Below are 25305 nucleotides of genomic sequence, written 5' to 3'. Positions count from 1 at the left end.
AGGCTACGCTAATGCAAGGAGATTGGAATGACAAGTGGACTACACGTCTCGAATGTTCAGAAAGTTAAGCTTACGTAGCAAGAATCTTATTGACTAAAATGATTAAAATTATACAGTACTGCTGAAGTAGGCTAGCTGGCAGTGGCTGTGTTGTTGACTTTGTAGGCTAGCTGGCAGTGGCTGCGTTGTTGACACTACACTAATCAAGTCGTTCTGTTGAGTGTAATAGTTTCTACAGTGCAGCTATTCGGGGGCTAGCTGGCTAGCTAGCAGTGTTGATTACGTTACGTTGCGTTAAAAGAACGACAATAGCTGGCTAGCTAACCTAGAAAAAGACGGCTATGTAGCTAGCTATTGATGACATTTTGTACACTCTTGGCATTCTCTCTCTCTCAACCAGCTTCACCTGGAATGCTTTTCCAGCCGTCTTGGAGGAGTTCCCACATATGCTGAGCACTTGTTAGTTGCTTTTCCTTCCTTCCTTCGGTGGTCCAACTCATCCCAAACCATCTCAATTGGGTTGAGGTCGGTGGATTGTGGAGGCCAGGTCATCTGATGGAGCACTCCATCCCTCTCCTTCTTGGTCAAATAGCCCTTACACAGCCTGGAGGTGTGTTGGGTCATTGTCCTGTTGAAAAACAAATGATAGTCGCAGCAATGCAGACCAGATGGGATGGCGTATCACTGCAGAGTGCTGTGGTAGCCATGCTGGTTAAGTGTGCCTTAATTTCTAAATAAATCACTGACAGTGTCACCAGCAAAGCACCCCCAATCACACCTCCTCCTCCATGCTTCACGGTGGGAACCACACATGCGGAGATAACCCGTTCACCTACTCTGCCCCTCACAAAGACACGGCAGTTGGAACCAAAAATCTCACCAGACCAAAGGACAGATTTCCACCGGTCTAATGTCCATTGCGCGTGTTTCTTGTGCCAAAGCATGTCTCTTTTTCTTATTGGTGTCCTTTAGTACTGGTTTCTTTGCAGAAATTGGACCTTGATTCAGGTTTCCTCTGAACAGTTGACGTTGAGATGTGTCTGTTACTTGAGCTCTGTGAAGCATTTATTTGGGCTGCAATCTGAGGTGCAGTTAACTCTAATGAACTTATCCTCTGCAGCAGGTAACTGGGTCTCCTCATGAGAGACAGTTTCATCATGGCACTTGATGGTTTTTGCGACTGCACTTGAAGAAACTTTCCTAGTTCTTGAAATGTTCCATATTGACTGACCTTTATGCCTTAAAGTAATGATGGACTGTCTTTTCTCTTTGCTTATTTGAGCTGTTCTTGCCATAATATGGACTTGGTCTTTTAACAAATAGGGCTATCTTCTGTATACCAACCCTACCTTGTCACAACACAACTGATTGGCTCAAACGCATTAAGGATAGAAATTCCACACATTCACTTTTAACAAGGCACACCTGTTAATTGAAATGCATTCCAGGTGATTACCTCATGAAGCTGGTTGAGAGAATGGCAAGTTTGTGCAAAGCTTGCTGCAGCTTTAGCTCATTTGGAAAAAACAGTGAAATGCAGTGAAAACCAACGTGCTGCAAACTTTCTGAAATGTTTTGTCAGCTGTGCTTGTTTTGTTGACATGTTTAGTTTAGTTTAGTTCACTGCTGCTCCTACGGCACTAATCTGGTGAGAACCTTTGGAGCTCCGCCCAGACAAGGCATTTGATTGGTTTGACGTGTTCTGAGGCATCACTGATTTACATCGGGTTCCTACCCCTCTTCAGCTGAAAGGTTTACACTCCAACCCTGTTCCTGGAGAACTACTGTCCTATAGGTTTACACTCCAACCCTGTTCCTGGAGAACTACTGTCCTATAGGTTTACACTCCAACCCTGTTCCTGGAGAACTACTGTCCTATAGGTTTACACTCCAACCCTGTTCCTGGAGAACTACTGTCTTATAGGTTTACACTCCAACCCTGTTCCTGGAGAACTACTGTCTTATAGGTTTACACTCCAACCCTGTTCCTGGAGAACTACTGTCCTATAGGTTTACACTCCAACCCTGTTCCTGGAGAACTACTGTCCTATAGGTTTACACTCCAACCCTGTTCCTGGAGAACTACTGTCCTGTAGGTTTACACTCCAACCCTGTTCCTGGAGAACTACTGTCCTATAGGTTTACACTCCAACCCTGTTCCTGGAGAACTACTGTCCTATAGGTTTACACTCCAACCCTGTTCCTGGAGAACTACTGTCCTATAGGTTTACACTCCAACCCTGTTCCTGGAGAACTACTGTCTTATAGGTTTACACTCCAACCCTGTTCCTGGAGAACTACTGTCCTATAGGTTTACACTCCAACCCTGTTCCTGGAGAACTACTGTCCTATAGGTTTACACTCCAACCCTGTTCCTGGAGAACTACTGTCCTATAGGTTTACACTCCAACCCTGTTCCTGGAGAACTACTGTCCTATAGGTTTACACTCCAACCCTGTTCCTGGAGAACTACTGTCTTATAGGTTTACACTCCAACCCTGTTCCTGGAGAACTACTGTCCTATAGGTTTACACTCCAACCCTGTTCCTGGAGAACTACTGTCCTATAGGTTTACACTCCAACCCTGTTCCTGGAGAACTACTGTCCTATAGGTTTACACTCCAACCCTGTTCCTGGAGAACTACTGTCCTATAGGTTTACACTCCAACCCTGTTCCTGGAGAACTACTGTCCTATAGGTTTACACTCCAACCCTGTTCCTGGAGAACTACTGTCCTATAGGTTTACACTCCAACCCTGTTCCTGGAGAACTACTGTCCTATAGGTTTACACTCCAACCCTGTTCCTGGAGAACTACTGTCCTATAGGTTTACACTCCAACCCTGTTCCTGGAGAACTACTGTCCTATAGGTTTACACTCCAACCCTGTTCCTGGAGAACTACTGTCCTATAGGTTTACACTCCAACCCTGTTCCTGGAGAACTACTGTCCTATAGGTTTACACTCCAACCCTGTTCCTGGAGAACTACTGTCCTATAGGTTTACACTCCAACCCTGTTCCTGGAGAACTACTGTCCTATAGGTTTACACTCCAACCCTGTTCCTGGAGAACTACTGTCCTATAGGTTTACACTCCAACCCTGTTCCTGGAGAACTACTGTCCTATAGGTTTACACTCCAACCCTGTTCCTGGAGAACTACTGTCCTATAGGTTTACACTCCAACCCTGTTCCTGGAGAGCTACTGTCCTATAGGTTTACACTCCAACCCTGTTCCTGGAGAACTACTGTCTTATAGGTTTACACTCCAACCCTGTTCCTGGAGAACTACTGTCTTATAGGTTTACACTCCAACCCTGTTCCTGGAGAGCTACTGTCCTATAGGTTTACACTCCAACCCTGTTCCTGGAGAGCTACTGTCCTATAGGTTTACACTCCAACCCTGTTCCTGGAGAACTACTGTCTTATAGGTTTACACTCCAACCCTGTTCCTGGAGAACTACTGTCCTATAGGTTTACACTCCAACCCTGTTCCTGGAGAACTACTGTCTTATAGGTTTACACTCCAACCCTGTTCCTGGAGAACTACTGTCCTATAGGTTTACACTCTAACCCTGTTCCTGGAGAACTACTGTCTTATAGGTTTACACTCCAACCCTGTTCCTGGAGAGCTACTGTCCTATAGGTTTACACTCTAACCCTGTTCCTGGAGAGCTACCATTCAGTAGGTTTTCATCCCCTCCTAATCTATTGCACCCAATCTTCTTTCCCCTCCTCCTCTTATTTCCCTCCTCCTCTCTTATTTCCCTCCTCCTCTCTTCTTTCCCTCCTCCTCTCTTCTTGCCCTCCTCCTCTCTTCTTTCCCCCTCCTCCTCTCTTTTTCTCCCCTCCTCCTCTCTTCTTCCCCTCCTCCTCCTTCTTCCCCTCCTCCTCTCTTCTTCCCCTCCTCCTCTCTTCTTCCCCTCCTCCTCTCTTCTTCCCCTCCTCCTCTCTTCTTCCCTCCTCCTCTCTTCTTCCCCTCCTCCTCTCTTCTTTCCCCCCTCCTCTCTTCTTTCCCCCCTCCTCTCTTCTTCCCCTCCTCCTCTCTTCTTTCCCCTCCTCCTCTCTTCTTCCCCCCCTCCTCTCTTCTTCCCCTCCTCCTCTCTTCTTTCCCCCCCCCTCTCTTCTTTCCCCTCCTCCTCTCTTCTTTCCCCTCCTTTCTTATTTCCCTCCTCCTCTTTTCTTTTCCTCCTCCTCTCTTCTTTCCCTCCTCCTCTCTTCTTTCCCCCTCCTCTCTTCTTCCCCTCCTCCTCTCTTCTTCCCCTCCTCCTCTCTTCTTTCCCCCCTCCTCTCTTCTTTCCCCTCCTCCTCTCTTCTTTCCCCCCTCCTCTCTTCTTTCCCTCCTCCTCTTTTCTTCCCCTCCTTCTCTCTTCTTTCCCCTCCTCCTCTCTTCTTCCCCCCCTCCTCTCTTCTTTCCCCCTCCTTCTTCTTTCCCCCTCCTCTCTTCTTTCCCCTCCTCCTCTCTTCTTTCCCCCTCTCTCTTCTTTCCCCCTCCTCTCTTCTCCCCCCTCCTCTCTTCTTCCCCCCCTCCTCTCTTCTTTCCCCCCTCCTCTCTTCTTTCCCCTCCTCCTCTCTTCTTTCCCCCTCCTCTCTTCTTTCCCCCTCCTCTCTTCTTCCCCTCCTCCTCTCTTCTTCCCCCCCTCTCTTCTTTCCCCTCCTCTCTTCTTTCCCCCTCCTCTCTTCTTTCCCCCCTCCTCTCTTCTTTCCCCTCCTCCTCTTTTCTTCCCCTCCTCCTCTTCTTCTTTCCCCTCATCCTCTCTTCTTCCCCTCCTCCTCTCTTCTTTCCCCTCATCCTCTCTTCTTTCCCCTCCTCCTCTCTTCTTCCCCTCCTCCTCTCTTCTTTCCCTCCTCCTCTTTTCTTCTCCTCCTCCTCTCTTCTTTCCCCTCATCCTCTCTTCTTTCCCCCTCCTCTCTTCTTTCCCTCCTCCTCTCTTCTTTCCCCCCTCTCTCTTCTTTCCCCCTCCTCTCTTCTTTCCCCCTCCTCTCTTCTTTCCCCCTCCTTCTTCTTTCCCCCTCCTCTCTTCTTTCCCCCTCCTCTCTTCTTTCCCCCTCCTCTCTTCTTTCCCCCTTCTCTTCTTTCCCCCTCCTCTCTTCTTTCCCCTCCTCCTCTCTTCTTTCCCCCTTCTCTTCTTTCCCCCTCCTCTCTTCTTTCCCCCTCCTCTCTTCTTTCCCCTCCTCCTCTCTTCTTTCCCCCCTCCTCTCTTCTTTCCCCTCGCTCCCTCTCTTCTTTCCCTCCTTCTCTCTTCTTTTTCTCCTCTCTTCTTCCCCTCCTCCTCTCTTCTTCCCCTCCTCCTCTCTTCTTCCCCTCCTCCTCTCTTCTTCCCCTCCTCCTCTCTTCTTTCCCCCTCCTCTCTTCTTTCCCCCTCCTCTCTTCTTCCCCTCCTCCTCTCTTCTTTCTCCTCCTCCTCTCGTCTTCCCCTCCTCCTCTCTTCTTCCCCCTCCTCTCTTCTTTCCCTCCTCCTCTCTTCTTTCCCCTCCTCCTCTCTTCTTTCCCCCTCCTTTCTTATTTCCCTCCTCCTCTTTTCTTTTCCTCCTCCTCTCTTCTTTCCCCTCCTCCTCTCTTCTTTCCCCCTCCTCTCTTCTTCCCCTCCTCCTCTCTTCTTTCCCCCTGCTCTCTTCTTTTCCCCCTCCTCTCTTCTTCCCCCCTCCTCTCTTCTTCCCTCCTCCTCTCTTCTTTCCCCCCTCTCTTCTTCCCCTCCTCCTCTTTCTTTCCCCCCTGCTCTCTTCTTTCCCCCTCCTCTTTCTTCCCCCCTCCTCTCTTCCCCCTCCTCCTCTCTTCTTTCCCCCCTCCTCTCTTCTTTCCCCTCCTCCTCTCTTCTTTCCCTCCTCCTCTTTTCTTCCCCTCCTCCTCTCTTCTTTCCCCCCTCCTCTCTTCTTTCCCCCCCTCCTCTCTTCTTTCCCCCCTCCTCTCTTCTTTCCCTCCTCCTCTTTTCTTCCCCTCCTTCTCTCTTCTTTCCCCCCTCCTCTCTTCTTTCCCCCCCTCCTCTCTTCTTTCCCTCCTCCTCTTTTCTTCCCCTCCTTCTCTCTTCTTTCCCCCCTCCTCTCTTCTTTCCCCCCTTCCTCTCTTCTTTCGCCTCCTCCTCTCTTCTTTCGCCTCCTCTTCTTTTCTTTCCCTCCTCCTCTTTTCTTTCCCTCATCCTCTCTTCTTTGCCTCCTCCTCTCCTTCTTCCCCCTCCTCTCCTTCTTCCCCCTCCTCTCCTTCTTCCCACTCCTCCCCTTCTTTCCCCCCTCCTCTCTTCTTTCCCCTCCTCTTTTTTTCCCTCCACCCTCCCCAATCCACCTCTTAATCGTCCTTGCTTTCCCTGTCTGTTGCCCCTCAGCACCTCTCCATGGCAACTATCAGCACCTCTCCATGGCAACCAATCAGGTTAACTGTCAGTTCCCTGTGTGATTAATAAATCCCCATGATTATGGAGATGTAGAATATTGCATTCTGGGATCCTTTCTCCAACTTGTGTCATCTTCCTTTAGGTGTCACTGCCATAAACCCTGACCATTTCTACCATTTCACCTCTTAATGAATCCCAACTTTAAAATAACACCCAAATAATTGTTTTGTTTTACATGAATAACACTCCCCCTCTCTCTCTCTCTCTCTCTCTCTCTCTCTCTCTCTCTCTCTCTCTCTCTCTCTCTCCCCCCCCCTCTCTCTCTCTCTCTCTCCCCCCCTCTCTCTTTTTCTCCCCACAGCTCCTGAGGAAGAGGCACATAGGGAACGACATTGTGACCATTGTGTTTCAGGAACCGGGGACTCTGCCCTTCACCCCTAAAAACATCCGCTCACACTTCCAACACGTCTTTGTCATCGTCAAGGTCCACAACCCCTGTACTGAGAACGTCTGCTACAGGTACACACACAACCCCTGTACTGAGAACGTCTGCTACAGGTACACACACAACCCCTGTACTGAGAACGTCTGCTACAGGTACACACACAACCCCTGTACTGAGAACGTCTGCTACAGGTACACACACAACCCCTGTACTGAGAACGTCTGCTACAGGTACACACACAACCCCTGTACTGAGAACGTCTGCTACAGGTACACACACAACCCCTGTACTGAGAACGTCTGCTACAGGTACACACACAACCCCTGTACTGAGAACGTCTGCTACAGGTACACACACACACACACACACACACACACACACACACACACACACACACACACACACACACACACACACACACACACACACACACACACACACACACACACACACACACACACAGGGGAGGATGGCTAGCAGCAGATTAAACAGGGGAGGTGGAGGAGGAGGGAGGAAGGAGCAGAGGGGTGGAAGCACATGTAACATACTGTAGGTAACGTCGCCTTAAGATGTCAATTACAGCAACACCACACTTGAGGAAAATATCCTAGTAAACTAAGTGACACATTGATTATGGCATCGACTAAGTTATTAGTAAACACCCTCCAGACCGTTCACAAAACGCTCATCCAACGTATAACTCTCTCTGACGATTAGTCCCAAACGGGGCACTGTTCCCTACATAGTGCCCTACTTTTGACCAAAGACCACGGGGCTCTGGAAAAGTAGTGCTCTACTCTATGTAGAGAATACGGTGTCATTAGGGACAATATTATTCACTTTGGCCGCTAATGCTTCTCTGCGTTTTTTTTTGTGTGTTTTGAAATGTCATGACTCCACAGTAATGTCTGGAAATCACTAGGAGCCATCATGACTCCACAGTAATGTCTGGAAATCACTAGGAGCCATCATGACTCCACAGTAATGTCTGGAAATCACTAGGAGCCATCATGACTCCACAGTAATGTCTGGAAATCACTAGGAGCCATCACAACTCCACAGTAATGTCTGGAAATCACTAGGAGCCATCATGACTCCACAGTAATGTCTGGAAATCACTAGGAGCCATCATGACTCCACAGTAATGTCTGGAAATCAATAGGAGCCATCATGACTCCACAGTAATGTTTAGAAATCACTAGGAGCCATCATGACTCCACAGTAATGTCTGGAAATCACTAGGAGCCATCATGACTCCACAGTAATGTCTGGAAATCACTAGGAGCCATCATGACTCCACAGTAATGTCTGGAAATCACTAGGAGCCATCACAACTCCACAGTAATGTCTGGAAATCACTAGGAGCCATCATGACTCCACAGTAATGTTTAGAAATCACTAGGAGCCATCATGACTCCACAGTAATGTCTGGAAATCACTAGGAGCCATCATGACTCCACAGTAATGTCTGGAAATCACTAGGAGCCATCATGACTCCACAGTAATGTCTGGAAATCACTAGGAGCCATCATGACTCCACAGTAATGTCTGGAAATCACTAGGAGCCATCACAACTCCACAGTAATGTCTGGAAATCACTAGGAGCCATCACAACTCCACAGTAATGTCTGGAAATCACTAGGAGCCATCACAACTCCACAGTAATGTCTGGAAATCACTAGGAGCCATCACGACTCCACAGTAATGTCTGGAAATCACTAGGAGCCATCATGACTCCACAGTAATGTCTGGAAATCACTAGGAGCCATCATGACTCCACAGTAATGTCTGGAAATCAATAGGAGCCATCATGTCTCCACAGTAATGTCTGGAAATCACTAGGAGCCATCACAACTTCACAGTAATGTCTGGAAATCACTAGGAGCCATCATGACTCCACAGTAATGTCTGGAAATCACTAGGAGCCATCATGACTCCACAGTAATGTCTGGAAATCACTAGGAGCCATCACAACTCCACAGTAATGTCTGGAAATCACTAGGAGCCATCACAACTCCACAGTAATGTCTGGAAATCACTAGGAGCCATCACAACTCCACAGTAATGTCTGGAAATCACTAGGAGCCATCATGACTCCACAGTAATGTCTGGAAATCACTAGGAGCCATCATGACTCCACAGTAATGTCTGGAAATCACTGGGAGCCATCACAACTCCACAGTAATGTCTGGAAATCACTAGGATAGTTTGAAATAACTCTGTCTTTTTCGCTCTCTCTCTCTCATTCCCCTCTACAGCGTTGCTGTCTCTCGTTCTAAAGACGTCCCTCTGTTCGGCCCTCCAATCCCCAAGGCAGTGACCTTCCCCAAGTCCGCTGTGTTCCGAGACTTCCTATTGGCCAAGGTCATCAATGGGGAGAACGCCGCCCACAAATCTGAGAAGTTCCGTGCCATGGCAACCAGAACGCGCCAGGAGTACCTCCGCGACCTGGCCGAGAACTTCGTGTCCACGGCGACCATGGACTCGGCTGTGAAGTTCAGTTTCATCACACTGGGAGCGAAGAAGAAAGAGAAGGCCAAACCTCGTAAAGACGCTCACCTGTTCTCTGTCGGCGCCATCACCTGGTCCGTCACCGCACGGGACTTTGGCCAATCAGCAGACGTGGACTGTCTCTTGGGCGTGTCCAACGAGTTCATCATTTTAATAGAGGAGCAGTCTAAGAACGTGGTCTTCAACTGTTCCTGTCGTGACGTCATCGGATGGACATCTGGGATTATTAGTATCAAGATCTTCTACGAGAGAGGAGAGTGTGTGCTGTTGTCTGCCCAGGATGGCTGTGAAGAAGATATACGAGAAATGGTGCAGAGACTAGAGGTAATTCATCTGGGTCAGGGGTTAGGGTCAGAGGTCAGGTTAGGATTATTGTTCACCTATCTCTTCTATCTCCATGTTTCAGTATGAATGGAGTATCTCACATTTGACCAAAGGTGATTTGGAGAAAGAATTCAGTGATATATGGAATTAATTAGATAAACAAAGAACAATATATGTTCACTGTCAAGGGTCTGGTCTATTTCCAATTGGCTTTATCAAACCAACAGCCATTCTCTGCCAGCCCCCCCCACCTCTTCACCCTCCTTTAGAGGAAGTCAACCCTTCACATATTAGAAGAAAAGGTCTGTTTGTTCTGCTGGATGTAGTCTCAGCACTTGGCCTCTTGATAAATGTGTTGAAGATGACTATAAAGCAGGATTAAATTGTACCTTCTTACTGTAGGGAAGCAGTACCTGTTGTCAACAGTGTGTTTCCTCCCTAGGTGTGTCCTGTTTGAACACCTCCTGTTAGAGCCTTACCTTGTGCTTCCTTTCTCCTTCTTTCTATCCTTTTTTCCTCTTTTCTATCTATCTTACTTATTAGTTATTTTCCTCTAGGCCCTTTAGTGTTTTGAGTGTGATCCCTGTGCTTGTAGCTATGTCAACCAAATGACTTACGTACACCTTTACACCAGTCTATTAAGCCTTTCATGTCAACCCAACATCCCAGATGTAGGCCTTACATGTACAGCTCGCCCGGTCTCTCCTCTCCTGTGCCATCCTTGGTCTCTCTTCTCCTGTGCCATCCTTGGTCTCTCTTCTCCTGTGCCATCCTTGGTCTCTCTTCTCCTGTGCCATCCTTGGTCTCTCTTCTCCTGTGCCATCCTTGGTCTCTCTTCTCCTGTGCCATCCTTGGTCTCTCTTCTCCTGTGCCATCCTTGGTCTCTCTTCTCCTGTGCCATCCTTGGTCTCTCTTCTCCTGTGCCATCCTTGGTCTCTCTTCTTCTGTGCCATCCTTACACGCTATTTCAGTTCTGCCCAAAAATGTTCTATAGGCTTGAGGTCAGGGCTTTGTGATGGCCACCCCAATACCTTGACTTTGTTGTCCTTAAGCCATTTTGCCACAACTTTGGAAGTATGCTTGGGGTCATTGTCCATTTGGAAGACACATTTGCAACCAAGCTTTAACTTCCTGGCTGATGTCTTGAGATGTTGCTTCAATATATCAATATATTCAATATTCAATATATTCAATATATCCACATCATTTTCTTCTCTCATGATGCCTTCTATTTTCTGAAGTTCACCAGTCCCTCCTGCAGCAAAGCACCCCCACAAGATGATGCTGCCACCCCCATGCTTCACGGTTGGGACGGTGTTCTTCGGCTTGCAAGCCTCCCCCTTTTTCCTCCAAACATAACGATGGTCATTATGGCCAAACATTTATATTTTTGTTTCATCAGACCAGAGGACATTTCACCAAAAAGTACAATCTTTGTCCCCATGTGCAGTTGCAAACCGTAGTCTGGCTTTTTTTATGGCGGTTTTGGAGCAGTGGCTTCTTCCTTGCTGAGCGGCCTTTCAGGTTATGTCAATAGAGGACTCGTTTTTACTTGGGATATAGATACTTGTTTACGTGTTTACACCAGCATCTTCACAGGGTCCTTTGCTGTTGTTCTGGGATTGATTTGCACTTTTCGCACCAAAGTAAGTTAATCTCTAGGAGGCAGAACGCGTCCCCTTCCTGAGCGGTATGACAGCTGCGTGGTCCCATGGTGTTTATAGTGGCGTACTATTGTTTGTATAGATGAACGTGGTACCTTCAGGTGTTTGGAAATTGCTCCCAAGGATGAACCAGACTTGTGGAGGTCTACAATTATGTTTGATGTTACCATGATGTCAAGCAAGGAGGCACTGCGTTTGAAGGTAGGCCTTGAAATACATCCACAGGTACACCTCAAATTGACTCAAATTATGTCAATTAGCCTATCAGAAGCTTCTAAAGCCATGACATATTTTTCTGAATTATAAGTAAAATAATTTCTCTGTAAAAAAATGTTGGAAAAATGTGTTGTGTCATGCACAAAGTAGATGTCCTAACTGACTTGCCAAAACTATGGTTTGTTAACAAGAAATGTGTGGAGTGGTTGAAAAAACAGTTTTAATGACTCCAACCTAAGTGTATTTAAACTTACGACTTCAACTGTATCACCAAAACATGACACCCCCTCTGTATTCAAGAGCATCTCTCACGGATGGCACAATACTAACAACTCACATTATGTCAAATAGGGTCTAGGCTACAACATATGAAAATATCAGATTTTTCTTGGTTTTAGATTGACGTCTAAAAAACTATATAAAAAAAAAAATTAAATTCAAGAAATTGTCAAATAGTTTGACAAGCTATTTAAGCTTTTCAAACTCAGCTGTTTTTCTTTTCCAGTGATGAAGACATGGATGTATCATGATATTGTATGCGAAGAAGATCAACTTCGAGAATCTCTTGAATGTTCTGACATCCAGGTGCAAAAAGTCCCTTCCTGAACACTTTCCACAAATATGTGGGTTTCCTTCAAATCAAAAGGGGTCACAAAGGGATTGATTTACACTGCTTCGATTTTATGGCCATGTTATGTTCCAAACATATAGTTATACTGTATGTCTGCTGCAGAGAGACAAGAGAACCATCGGAAAACAAGCTTTGATCTGTCATGGAAAGGGAAGTGATGAAAACATGTTGGCTGACTATTTAAAAACAAGAGAACAAGCTATAGGAGTTCTGGCTCAGGTACAGCCAACTAGCGGCAGCTAACCCTACCTAGCAAAAATATTTGGAGACAAAGTATCGATATAATATCATTCCAAAATATATTGTCATATGTAAGTTTATAGATTTTTCCCCCATCACTACAGATTGGCAGTCAGACACTTAGCATTTGTGTTTTCATGATTACAAACATTAAAGCGTGTGACTAGGGTGGGCAGGGTGTGAGTAGGGTGGGCATTCTAGTTTCTTTATTTCTATGTTTTCTGTTTCTATGTTTTGGCCGGGTATGGTTCTCAATCAGGGGCAGCTGTCTATCGTTGTCTCTGATTGGGAGTCATACTTAGGCAGCCTGTTTTTCCACCTTACTTGTGGGTAGTTGACTTTGTTAGTGGCCTGTATAGCCTTAATAAGCTTCACGGTCTGGGTTGTTGTTGTTGTTGTTGTTGTTGTTGTTGTTGTTGTTGTTGTTGTTGTTGTTGTTGTTGTTGTTGTTGTTGTTGTTGTTGTTGTTGTTGTTGCTTGTCTTTGTTGGCGGCATTCAAAATAAAAGGAAATGTACGCTCACGACGCTGCACCTTGGTCCGGTCATTTCCCTGGCGACGTTCGTGACGGCATCATCATCGATATATTGCTCTCTTTTCAGGTCTAAAGCTATTTTACAACAACTCCTGCTGTACCTAATGTCACTCCTAACCTTTACACGTACGAGTCACCATACCCGGTCTCAGGGATGTCTAACTCTGGATTTCCTTTGTCTCTACAGAGTTACATTTACATTTACATTTAAGTCATTTAGCAGACGCTCTTATCCAGAGCGACTTACAAATTGGTGCAAACACCTATGACACCCAGTGGAACAGCCACTTGCATCTAAATCTTGTTGGGGGGGGGGGGTGAGAAGGATTACTTACCCTTACTTACCCTATCCTAGGTATTCCTTGAAGAGGTGGGGTTTCAGGTGTCTCCGGAAGGTGGTGATTGACTCCGCTGTCCTGGCGTCGTGAGGGAGTTTGTTCCACCATTGGGGGGCCAGAGCAGCGAACAGTTTTGACTGGGCTGAGCGGGAACTGTACTTCCTCAGTGGTAGGGAGGCGAGCAGGCCAGAGGTGGATGAACGCAGTGCCCTTGTTTGGGTGTAGGGCCTGATCAGAGCCTGGAGGTACTGAGGTGCCGTTCCCCTCACAGCTCCGTAGGCGAGCACCATGGTCTTGTAGCGGATGCGAGCTTCAACTGGAAGCCAGTGGAGAGAGCAGAGGAGCGGGGTGACGTGAGAGAACTTGGGAAGGTTGAACACCAGACGGGCTGCGGCGTTCTGGATGAGTTGTAGGGGTTTAATGGCACAGGCAGGGAGCCCAGCCAACAGCGAGTTGCAGTAATCAAGACGGGAGATGACAAGTGCCTGGATTAGGACCTGCGCCGCTTCCTGTGTGAGGCAGGGTCGTACTCTGCGGATGTTGTAGAGCATGAACCTACAGGAACGGGACACCGCCTTGATGTTAGTTGAGAACGTCAGGGTGTTGTCCAGGATCACGCCAAGGTTCTTAGCGCTCTGGGAGGAGGACACAATGGAGTTGTCAACCGTGATGGCGAGATCATGGAACGGGCAGTCCTTCCCCGGGAGGAAGAGGAGCTCCGTCTTGCTGAGGTTCAGCTTGAGGTGGTGATCCGTCATCCACACTGATATGTCTGCCAGACATGCAGAGATGCGATTCGCCACCTGGTCATCAGAAGGGGGAAAGGAGAAGATTAATTGTGTGTCGTCTGCATAGCAATGATAGGAGAGACCATGTGAGGTTATGACAGAGCCAAGTGACTTGGTGTATAGCGAGAATAAGAGAGGGCCTAGAACAGAGCCCTGGCGGACACCAGTGGTGAGAGCGCGTGGTGAGGAGACAGATTCTCGCCACGCCACCTGGTAGGAGCGATCTGTCAGGTAGGACGCAATCCAAGCGTGGGCCGCGCCGGAGATGCCCAACTCGGAGAGGGTGGAGAGGAGGATCTGATGGTTCACAGTATCGAAGGCAGCCGATAGGTCTAGAAGGATGAGAGCAGAGGAGAGAGAGTTAGCTTTAGCAGTGCGGAGCGCCTCCGTGATACAGAGAAGAGCAGTCTCAGTTGAATGACTAGTCTTGAAACCTGACTGATTTGGATCAAGAAGGTCATTCTGAGAGAGATAGCGGTAGAGCTGGCCAAGGACGGCACGCTCAAGAGTTTTGGAGAGAAAAGAGAGAAGGGATACTGGTCTGTAGTTGTTGACATCGGAGGGATCGAGTGTAGGTTTTTTCAGAAGGGGTGCAACTCTCGCTCTCTTGAAGACGGGAGGGACGTAGCCAGCGGTCAGGGATGAGTTGATGAGCGAGGTGAGGTAAGGGAGAAGGTCTCCGGAAATGGTCTGGAGAAGAGAGGAGGGGATAGGGTCAAGCGGGCAGGTTTTGGGCGGCCGGCCGTCACAAGACGCGAGATTTCATCTGGAGAGAGAGGGGAGAAAGAGGTCAGAGCATAGGGTAGGGCAGTGTGAGCAGAACCAGCGGTGTCGTTTGACTTAGCAAACGAGGATCGGATGTCATCGACCTTCTTTTCAAAATGGTTGACGAAGTCATCTGCAGAGAGGGGAGGAGGGGGGATTCAGGAGGGAGGAGAAGGTGGCAAAGAGCTTCCTAGGGTTAGAGGCAGATGCTTGGAATTTAGAATGGTAGAAAGTGGCTTTAGCAGCAGAGACAGAGGAGGAAAATGTAGAGAGGAGGGAGTGAAAGGATGCCAGGTCCGCAGGGAGGCGAGTTTTCCTCCATTTCCGCTCGGCTGCCCGGAGCCCTGTTCTGTGAGCTCGCAATGAGTCGTCGAGCCACGGAGCGGGAGGGGAGGACCGAGCCGGCCTGGAGGATAGGGGAGTTAAATCAGCTTTTAGTTTTTCTACACTTGTGGAATAATCTCCCATATTCTCTTCAATTTGAGGTGTTTGGTACCTCTAGGGCAATTCAGACTGCTGAAGTGTTTGGTACCTCTAGGGCAATTCAGACTGCTGAAGTGTTTGGTGTCTCTATTGCAATTCAGACTGCTGAAGTGTTTGGTGCCTCTATTGCAATTCAGACTGCTGAAGTGTTTGGTGCCTCTATTGCAATTCAGACTGCTGAAGTGTTTGGTACCTCTATTGCAATTCAGACTGCTGAAGTGTTTGGTACCTCTATTGCAATTCAGACTGCTGAAGTGTTTGGTACCTCTATTGCAATTCAGACTGCTGAAGTGTTTGGTGCCTCTAGGCAATTCAGACTGCTGAAGTGTTTGGTACCTCTATTGCAATTCAGACTGCTGAAGTGTTTGGTGCCTCTATTGCAATTCAGACTGCTGAAGTGTTTGGTGCCTCTATTGCAATTCAGACTGCTGAAGTGTTTGGTACCTCTATTGCAATTCAGACTGCTGAAGTGTTTGGTGCCTCTATTGCAATTCAGACTGCTGAAGTGTTTGGTACCTCTATTGCAATTCAGACTGCTGAAGTGTTTGGCGCCTCTATTGCAATTCAGACTGCTGAAGTGTTTGGTACCTCTATTGCAATTCAGACTGCTGAAGTGTTTGGTGCCTCTAGGGCAATTCAGACTGCTGAAGTGTTTGGTGCCTCTGTTGCAATTCAGACTGCTGAAGTGTTTGGTGCCTCTATTGCAATTCAGACTGCTGAAGTGTTTGGTGCCAATAGGGCAATTCAGACTGCTGAAGTGTTTGGTACCAATAGGGCAATTCAGACTGCTGAAGTGTTTGGTACCAATAGGGCAATTCAGACTGCTGAAGTGTTTGGTACCAATAGGGCAATTCAGACTGCTGAAGTGTTTGGTACCAATAGGGCAATTCAGACTGCTGAAGTGTTTGGTACCTCTATTGCAATTCAGACTGCTGAAGTGTTTGGTACCTCTATTGCAATTCAGACTGCTGAAGTGTTTGGTACCTCTATTGCAATTCAGACTGCTGAAGTGTTTGGTACCTCTATTGCAATTCAGACTGCTGAAGTGTTTGGTACCTCTAGGGCAATTCAGACTGCTGAAGGGTTTGGTACCTCTAGGGCAATTCAGACTGCTGAAGTGTTTGGTACCTCTAGGGCAATTCAGACTGCTGAAGTGTTTGGTACCTCTATTGCAATTCAGACTGCTGAAGTGTTTGGCACCTCTAGGGCAATTCAGACTGCTGAAGTGTTTGGTACCAATAGGGCAATTCAGACTGCTGAAGTGTTTGGTACCAATAGGGCAATTCAGACTGCTGAAGGGTTTGGTACCTCTTGGGCAAATCAGACTGCGGATTGGGGACCTTTTTGATGAAGAATGAGTTTATTTTCTATTGCATTTCGTAATTGTATTTCATGTGCATCTTTGTAATTAGAGGGCTCATTTGTTAAACAGACCTTGGTCTCATCATGAGTCATGACTCCCTGTCAAAGGTTACATAACAACGATATAAGAGGCCCCCAGTCAGGTGACCTAGCTACCTGGGGTGTAGCCTATGTTACCTAGCTACCTGGGGTGTAGCCTATGTTACCTAGCTACCTGGGGTGTAGCCTATGTTACCTAGCTACCTGGGGTGTAGCCTATGTTACCTAGCTACCTGGGGTGTAGCCTATGTTACCTAGCTACCTGGGGTGATGCCTATGTTACCTAGCTACCTGGGGTGATGCCTATGTTACCTAGCTACCTGGGGTGATGCCTATGTTACCTAGCTACCTGGGGTGTTGCCTATGTTACCTAGCTACCTGGGGTGATGCCTATGTTACCTAGCTACCTGGGGTGTAGCCTATGTTACCTAGCTACCTGGGGTGATGCCTATGTTACCTAGCTACCTGGGGTGTTGCCTATGTCACCTAGCTACCTGGGGTGTTGCCTATGTTACCTAGCTACCTGGGGTGTTGCCTATGTTACCTAGCTACCTGGGGTGTTGCCTATGTTACCTAGCTACCTGGGGTGTTGCCTATGTTACCTAGCTACCTGGGGTGTTGCCTATGTTACCTAGCTACCTGGGGTGTTGCCTATGTTACCTAGCTACCTGGGGTGATGCCTATGTTACCTAGCTACCTGGGGTGTTGCCTATGTTACCTAGCTACCTGGGGTGTTGCCTATGTTACCTAGCTACCTGGGGTGTAGCCTATGTTACCTAGCTACCTCGGGTGTTGCCTATGTCACCAAGCTACCTGGGGTGATGCCTGTGTTACCTAGCTACCTGGTGTGAGGCCCACTTTTAAAATATATATATTTGTACCTTTATTTAATGATGCTGATCCATCCCAGTCTAAACTGTACAGTACATGATGCTGATCCAACCCAGTCTAAACTGTACAGTACATGATGATGATCCATCCCAGTCTAAACTGTACAGTACATGATGCTGATCCATCCCAGTCTAAACTGTACAGTACATGATGCTGATCCATCCCAGTCTAAACTGTACAGTACATGATGCTGATCCATCCCAGTCTAAACTGTACAGTACATGATGCTGATCCAAACCAGTCTAAACTGTACAGTACATGATGCTGATCCAACCCAGTCTAAACTGTACAGTACATGATGCTGATCCAAACCAGTTTAAACTGTACAGTACATGATGCTGATCCAAACCAGTTTAAACTGTACAGTACATGATGCTGATCCAAACCAGTCTAAACTGTACAGTACATGATGCTGATCCAAACCAGTCTAAACTGTACAGTACATGATCCTGATCCAAACCAGTCTAAACTGTGCAGTACATGATGCTGATCCAACCCAGTTGAAATGGGGAGGAGGGGAGAGGCAGTATTGTTCTGTCTGTGTAGACTAATAATAGAACCTGTTGTACGCCCATGGCCTCTGGTCTCAGTGAGCAGACACACTGCTTCTGTCCTCGTATTAAAGTAACTCTGAACTCAGCCCACATGTATTCATCTTGTCCATCCTTTTCTCTCTTCTGTTCTTCTTCTCCCTGTCCTCCCTTTGTCCTTGTCCTGTTAAAACAGCCCTGCAGTTAGCACGGACACTTCTCCCCGTTCTGTTCCTCCTCTCCTCTCTTCTCCGAACCTGTCTGCCTGCCTGCCTGCCTGTCTGCCTGTCTGCCTGTCTGCCTGTCTCTGTCTGCCTGTCTGCCTGTCTGCCTGTCTGTCTGTCTGTCTGTCTGTCTGTCTGTCTGTCTGTCTGTCTGTCTGTCTGTCTGTCTGTCTGTCTGTCTGTCTGTCTGTCTGTCTGTCTCCTACCCAGGATGTTGTGGTTCATCCCACATCCACTTAGCTCTGTGTTAGTTACATGATGGGGTTCCTGTCCTGAGTTTCCATAAGTTGGTTATTGGGTCTCTACACAGTCAGCCGGCTGCTTCCCCTAGTCTGCACAACACTGAGGCAGTACAACACTGAGGCAGTACAACACTGAGGCAGTACAACACTGAGGCAGCACAACACTGAGGCAGCACAACACTGAGGCAGCACAACACTGAGGCAGCACAACACTGAGGCAGTACAACACTGATGCAGTACAACACTGAGGCAGCACAACACTGAGGCAGCACAACACTGAGGCAGCACAACACTGAGGCAGCACAACACTGAGGCAGTACAACACTGAGGCAGCACAACACTGAGGCAGCACAACACTGAGGCAGCACAACACTGAGGCAGCACAACACTGAGGCAGCACAACACTGAGGCAGCACAACAGTGAGGCAGTACAACAGTGAGGCAGCACAACAGTGAGGCAGTACAACAGTGAGGCAGCACAACAGTGAGGCAGCACAACACTGAGGCAGCACAACACTGAGGCAGCACAACACTGAGGCAGCACAACACTGAGGCAGCACAACAGTGAGGCAGTACAACAGTGAGGCAGTACAACAGTGAGGCAGTTCAACAGTGAGGCAGTACAACAGTGAGGCAGTACATTAGTGAGACAGTACAACAGTGAGGCAGTACACCACTGAGGCAGCACAACAGAGGAGGGTAATAGAGGAGGGTTGCTGTAGTAACCCAGCTGAACATGGTAATAGAGGAGGGTTTCTGTAGTAACCCAGCTGAACATTGTAATAGAGGGTTGCCGTAGTAACCCAGCTGAACATGGTAATAGAGGCTTGCTGTAGTAACCCAGCTGAACATGGTAATAGAGGAGGGTTGCCGTAGTAACCCAGCTGAACATGGTAATAGAGGAGGGTTTCTGTAGTAACCCAGCTGAACATGGTAATAGAGGAGGGTTGCCGTAGTAACCCAGCTGAACATGGTAATATGGGGAGGGTTTCTGTAGTAACCCAGCTGAACATGGTAATAGGGGAGGGTTGCCATAGTAACCCAGCTGAACATGGTAATAGAGGAGGGTTGCTGTAGAAACCCAGCTGAACATGGTAAAAGGGGACGGTTGCTGTAGTAACCCAGCTGAACATGGTAATAGGGGAGGGTTGCCATAGTAACCCAGCTGAACATGGTAATAGAGGAGGGTTGCTGTAGAAACCCAGCTGAACATGATAATAGGGGAGGGTTGCCATAGTAACCCAGCTGAACATGGTAATAGGGGAGGGTTGCTGTAGAAACCCAGCTGAACATGGTAAAAGTGTACGGTTGCTGTAGTAACCCAGCTGAACATGGTAAGAGGGGAGGGTTGCTGTAGTAACCGAGCTGAACATGGTTAGAGGGTGTGGTATTTGGCTTTTAACAGAGGGCACAGAGTGTCTTTCAGTGTAGACTAACAGAAGGACAAAGCTGAATGTATTTACATGTATGATGAGCTAGGGTATATCACTATCACATTAGATATGCTAAAATATTTTAATTAGATATGGTAATACCCCTTAATAGATACAGTCATTGGGTAATAACAGAGCATTCATTAGCTTTGGTAAAACAATATCATTCATTAGCTTTGTTAATACCAGATCAGAGATCATTCATTAGCTTTGTTAATACCATTTCAGAGATCATTCATTCGCTATGGTAATACCAGATCAGAGATTATTCATTAGCTATGGTAATACCATTTCAGAGATCATTCATTCGCTATGGTAATATCAGATCATTCATTAGCTATGGTAATACCCGATCAGAGATCATTTATTAGCTATGGTAATACCAGATCAGAGATCATTCATTAGCTATGGTAATACCCGATCAGAGATCATTCATTAGCTATGGTAATAACCGATCAGAGATCATTTATTAGCTATGGTAATACCCGATCAGAGATCATTCATTAGCTATGGTAATACCCGATCAGAGATCATTCATTAGCTATGGTAATACCAGATCATTCATTAGCTATGGTAATACCCGATCAGAGATCATTCATTAGCTATGGTAATACCAGATCATTCATTAGCTATGGTAATACCAGATCAGAGATCATTCATTCGCTATGGTAATACCAGATCATTCATTAGCTATGGTAATACCAGATCAGAGATCATTCATTAGCTATGGTAATACCAGATCAGAGATCATTCATTAGCTATGGTAATACCAGATCAGAGATCATTCATTAGCTATGGTAATACCAGATCATTCATTAGCTATGGTAATACCAGATCAGAGATCATTCATTAGCTATGGTAATACCAGATCATTCATTAGCTATGGTAATACCAGATCAGAGATCATTCATTAGCTATGGTAATACCAGATCATTCATTAGCTATGGTAATACCAGATCAGAGATTATTCATTAGGTATGGTAATACCAGATCAGAGATCATTCATTAGGTATGGTAATATCAGATCATTCATTAGCTATGGTAATACCAGATCATTCATTAGCTATGGTAATACCAGATCATTCATTAGCTATGGTAATATCAGATCATTCATTAGCTATGGTAATACCAGATCAGAGATCATTCATTAGCTATGGTAATATCAGATCATTCATTAGCTATGGTAATATCAGATCATTCATTAGCTATGGTAATACCAGATCAGAGATCATTCATTAGGTATGGTAATACCAGATCATTGATTAGCTATGGTAATATCAGATCATTCATTAGCTATGGTAATACCAGATCAGAGATCATTCATTAGCTATGGTAAATCCAGTTCATTCATTAGCTATGGTAATACCAGATCAGAGATCATTGATTAGCTATGGTAATATCAGATCATTCATTAGCTATGGTAATACCAGATCAGAGATCATTCATTAGGTATGGTAATACCAGATCAGAGATCATTCATTAGCTATGGTAATATCAGATCATTCATTAGCTATGGTAATACCAGATCAGAGATCATTCATTAGGTATGGTAATATCAGATCATTCATTAGCTATGGTAATATCAGATCATTCATTAGCTATGGTAATACCAGATCAGAGATCATTCATTAGGTATGGTAATACCAGATCAGAGATAATTCATTAGCTATGGTAATACCAGATCAGAGATCATTCATTAGCTATGGTAATACCAGATCAGAGATCATTCGTTAGCTATGGTAATACCAGATCAGAGATCATTCATTAGCTATGGTAATACCAGATCAGAGATCATTCATTAGCTATGGTAATACCAGATCGTTCATTAGCTATGGTAATACCAGATCAGAGATCATTCAATTGCTATGGTAATACCAGATCATTCATTAGCTATGGTAATACCAGATCAGAGATCATTCATTAGCTATGGTAATATCAGATCATTCATTAGCTATGGTAATACCAGATCAGAGATCATTCATTAGGTATGTTAATATCAGATCATTCATTAGCTATGGTAATACCAGATCAGAGATCATTCATTAGCTATGGTAATACCAGATCATTCATTAGCTATGGTAATACCAGATCAGAGATCATTCATTAGCTATGGTAATACCAGATCAGAGATCATTCATTAGCTATGGTAATACCAGATCATTCATTAGCTATGGTAATACCAGATCAGAGATCATTCATTAGCTATGGTAATACCAGATCAGAGATCATTCATTAGCTATGGTAATACCAGATCATTCATTAGCTATGGTAATACCAGATCATTCATTAGCTATGGTAATACCAGATCATTCATTAGGTATGGTAATACCAGATCAGAGATCATTCATTAGGTATGGTAATACCAGATCATGCATTAGCTATGGTAATACCAGATCAGAGATCATTCATTAGCTATGGTAATACCAGATCAGAGATCATTCATTAGCTATGGTAATATCAGATCATTCATTAGCTATGGTAATACCAGATCAGAGATCATTCATTAGCTATGGTAATACCAGATCAGAGATCATTTATTAGGTATGGTAATACCAGATCAGAGATCATTCATTAGGTATGGTAATACCAGATCAGAGATAATTCGTTAGCTATGGTAATACCAGATCAGAGATCATTCGTTAGCTATGGTAATACCAGATCAGAGATCATTCATTAGCTATGGTAATACCAGATCAGAGATCATTCATTCGCTATGGTAATATCAGATCATTCATTAGCTATGGTAATACCCGATCAGAGATCATTTATTAGCTATGGTAATACCAGATCAGAGATCATTCATTAGCTATGGTAATACCCGATCAGAGATCATTCATTAGCTATGGTAATAACCGATCAGAGATCATTCATTAGCTATGGTAATACCAGATCAGAGATCATTCATTAGCTATGGTAATACCAGATCAGAGATCATTCATTAGCTATGGTAATACCAGATCAGAGATCATTCATTAGCTATGGTAATATCAGATCATTCATTAGCTATGGTAATACCAGATCAGAGATCATTCATTAGCTATGGTAATACCAGATCATTCATTAGCTATGGTAATACCAGATCAGAGAGCATTCATTAGCTATGGTAATACCAGATCATTCATTAGCTATGGTAATACCAGATCAGAGATCATTCATTAGCTATGGTAATACCAGATCATTCATTAGCTATGGTAATACCAGATCAGAGATTATTCATTAGGTATGGTAATACCAGATCAGAGATCATTCATTAGGTATGGTAATATCAGATCATTCATTAGCTATGGTAATACCAGATCATTCATTAGCTATGGTAATACCAGATCATTCATTAGCTATGGTAATATCAGATCATTCATTAGCTATGGTAATACCAGATCAGAGATCATTCATTAGCTATGGTAATATCAGATCATTCATTAGCTATGGTAATATCAGATCATTCATTAGCTATGGTAATACCAGATCAGAGATCATTCATTAGGTATGGTAATACCAGATCATTGATTAGCTATGGTAATATCAGATCATTCATTAGCTATGGTAATACCAGATCATTCATTAGGTATGGTAATACCAGATCAGAGATCATTCATTAGGTATGGTAATACCAGATCATTCATTAGCTATGGTAATACCAGATCAGAGATCATTCATTAGCTATGGTAATACCAGATCAGAGATCATTCATTAGGTATGGTAATATCAGATCATTCATTAGCTATGGTAATACCAGATCAGAGATCATTCATTAGCTATGGTAATACCAGATCAGAGATCATTTATTAGGTATGGTAATACCAGATCAGAGATCATTCATTAGCTATGTTAATACCAGATCAGAGATCATTCATTAGCTTTGTTAATACCATTTCAGAGATCATTCATTCGCTATGGTAATACCAGATCAGAGATTATTCATTAGCTATGGTAATACCATTTCAGAGATCATTCATTCGCTATGGTAATATCAGATCATTCATTAGCTATGGTAATACCCGATCAGAGATCATTTATTAGCTATGGTAATACCAGATCAGAGATCATTCATTAGGTATGGTAATACCAGATCAGAGATCATTCATTAGCTATGGTAATACCAGATCAGAGATCATTCATTAGCTATGGTAATACCAGATCAGAGATCATTCGTTAGCTATGGTAATACCAGGTCAGAGATCATTCATTAGCTATGGTAATACCAGATCAGAGATCATTCATTAGCTATGGTAATACCAGATCATTCATTAGCTATGGTAATACCCGATCAGAGATCATTCATTAGCTATGGTAATACCAGATCATTCATTAGCTATGGTAATACCAGATCAGAGAGCATTCATTAGCTATGGTAATACCAGATCATTCATTAGCTATGGTAATACCAGATCAGAGATCATTCATTAGCTATGGTAATACCAGATCAGAGATCATTCATTAGCTATGGTAATACCAGATCAGAGATCATTCATTAGCTATGGTAATACCAGATCATTCATTAGCTATGGTAATACCAGATCAGAGATCATTCATTAGCTATGGTAATACCAGATCATTCATTAGCTATGGTAATACCAGATCAGATATTATTCATTAGGTATGGTAATACCAGATCAGAGATCATACATTAGGTATGGTAATATCAGATCATTCATTAGCTATGGTAATACCAGATCATTCATTAGCTATGGTAATACCAGATCATTCATTAGCTATGGTAATATCAGATCATTCATTAGCTATGGTAATACCAGATCAGAGATCATTCATTAGCTATGGTAATATCAGATCATTCATTAGCTATGGTAATATCAGATCATTCATTAGCTATGGTAATACCAGATCAGAGATCATTCATTAGGTATGGTAATACCAGATCATTGATTAGCTATGGTAATATCAGATCATTCATTAGCTATGGTAATACCAGATCAGAGATCATTCATTAGCTATGGTAAATCCAGTTCATTCATTAGCTATGGTAATACCAGATCAGAGATCATTGATTAGCTATGGTAATATCAGATCATTCATTAGCTATGGTAATACCAGATCAGAGATCATTCATTAGGTATGGTAATACCAGATCAGAGATCATTCATTAGCTATGGTAATATCAGATCATTCATTAGCTATGGTAATACCAGATCAGAGATCATTCATTAGCTATGGTAATACCAGATCATTCATTAGCTATGGTAATATCAGATAATTCATTAGCTATGGTAATACCAGATCAGAGATCATTCATTAGCTATGGTAATACCAGATCATTCATTAGCTATGGTAATACCAGATCAGAGATCATTCATTAGCTA

General features: G+C 44.8%; 1 protein-coding gene across 1 annotated transcript in view; it reads left to right on the top strand.

Moving 5' to 3' along the window:
* The window catches only part of LOC118363521 (signal-induced proliferation-associated 1-like protein 2), a 434866-nt gene that overhangs the window by 127124 nt on the left and 282437 nt on the right, over positions 1 to 25305 (top strand). The window contains exons 9-10 of the mRNA XM_052497073.1: positions 6689 to 6846; positions 9031 to 9607. Of these exons, the coding sequence (XP_052353033.1) occupies positions 6689 to 6846; positions 9031 to 9607 (735 nt within the window). The remainder of the gene's footprint in view (positions 1 to 6688; positions 6847 to 9030; positions 9608 to 25305) is intronic.

This window comes from Oncorhynchus keta, chromosome 3 (assembly GCF_023373465.1).
Source record: "Oncorhynchus keta strain PuntledgeMale-10-30-2019 chromosome 3, Oket_V2, whole genome shotgun sequence".
Taxonomy (NCBI): Eukaryota; Metazoa; Chordata; class Actinopteri; order Salmoniformes; family Salmonidae; genus Oncorhynchus; species Oncorhynchus keta.
The sequence above is the reverse complement of the archived record's forward strand: the minus strand, read 5'-3'. Positions and strand labels throughout refer to the sequence as shown.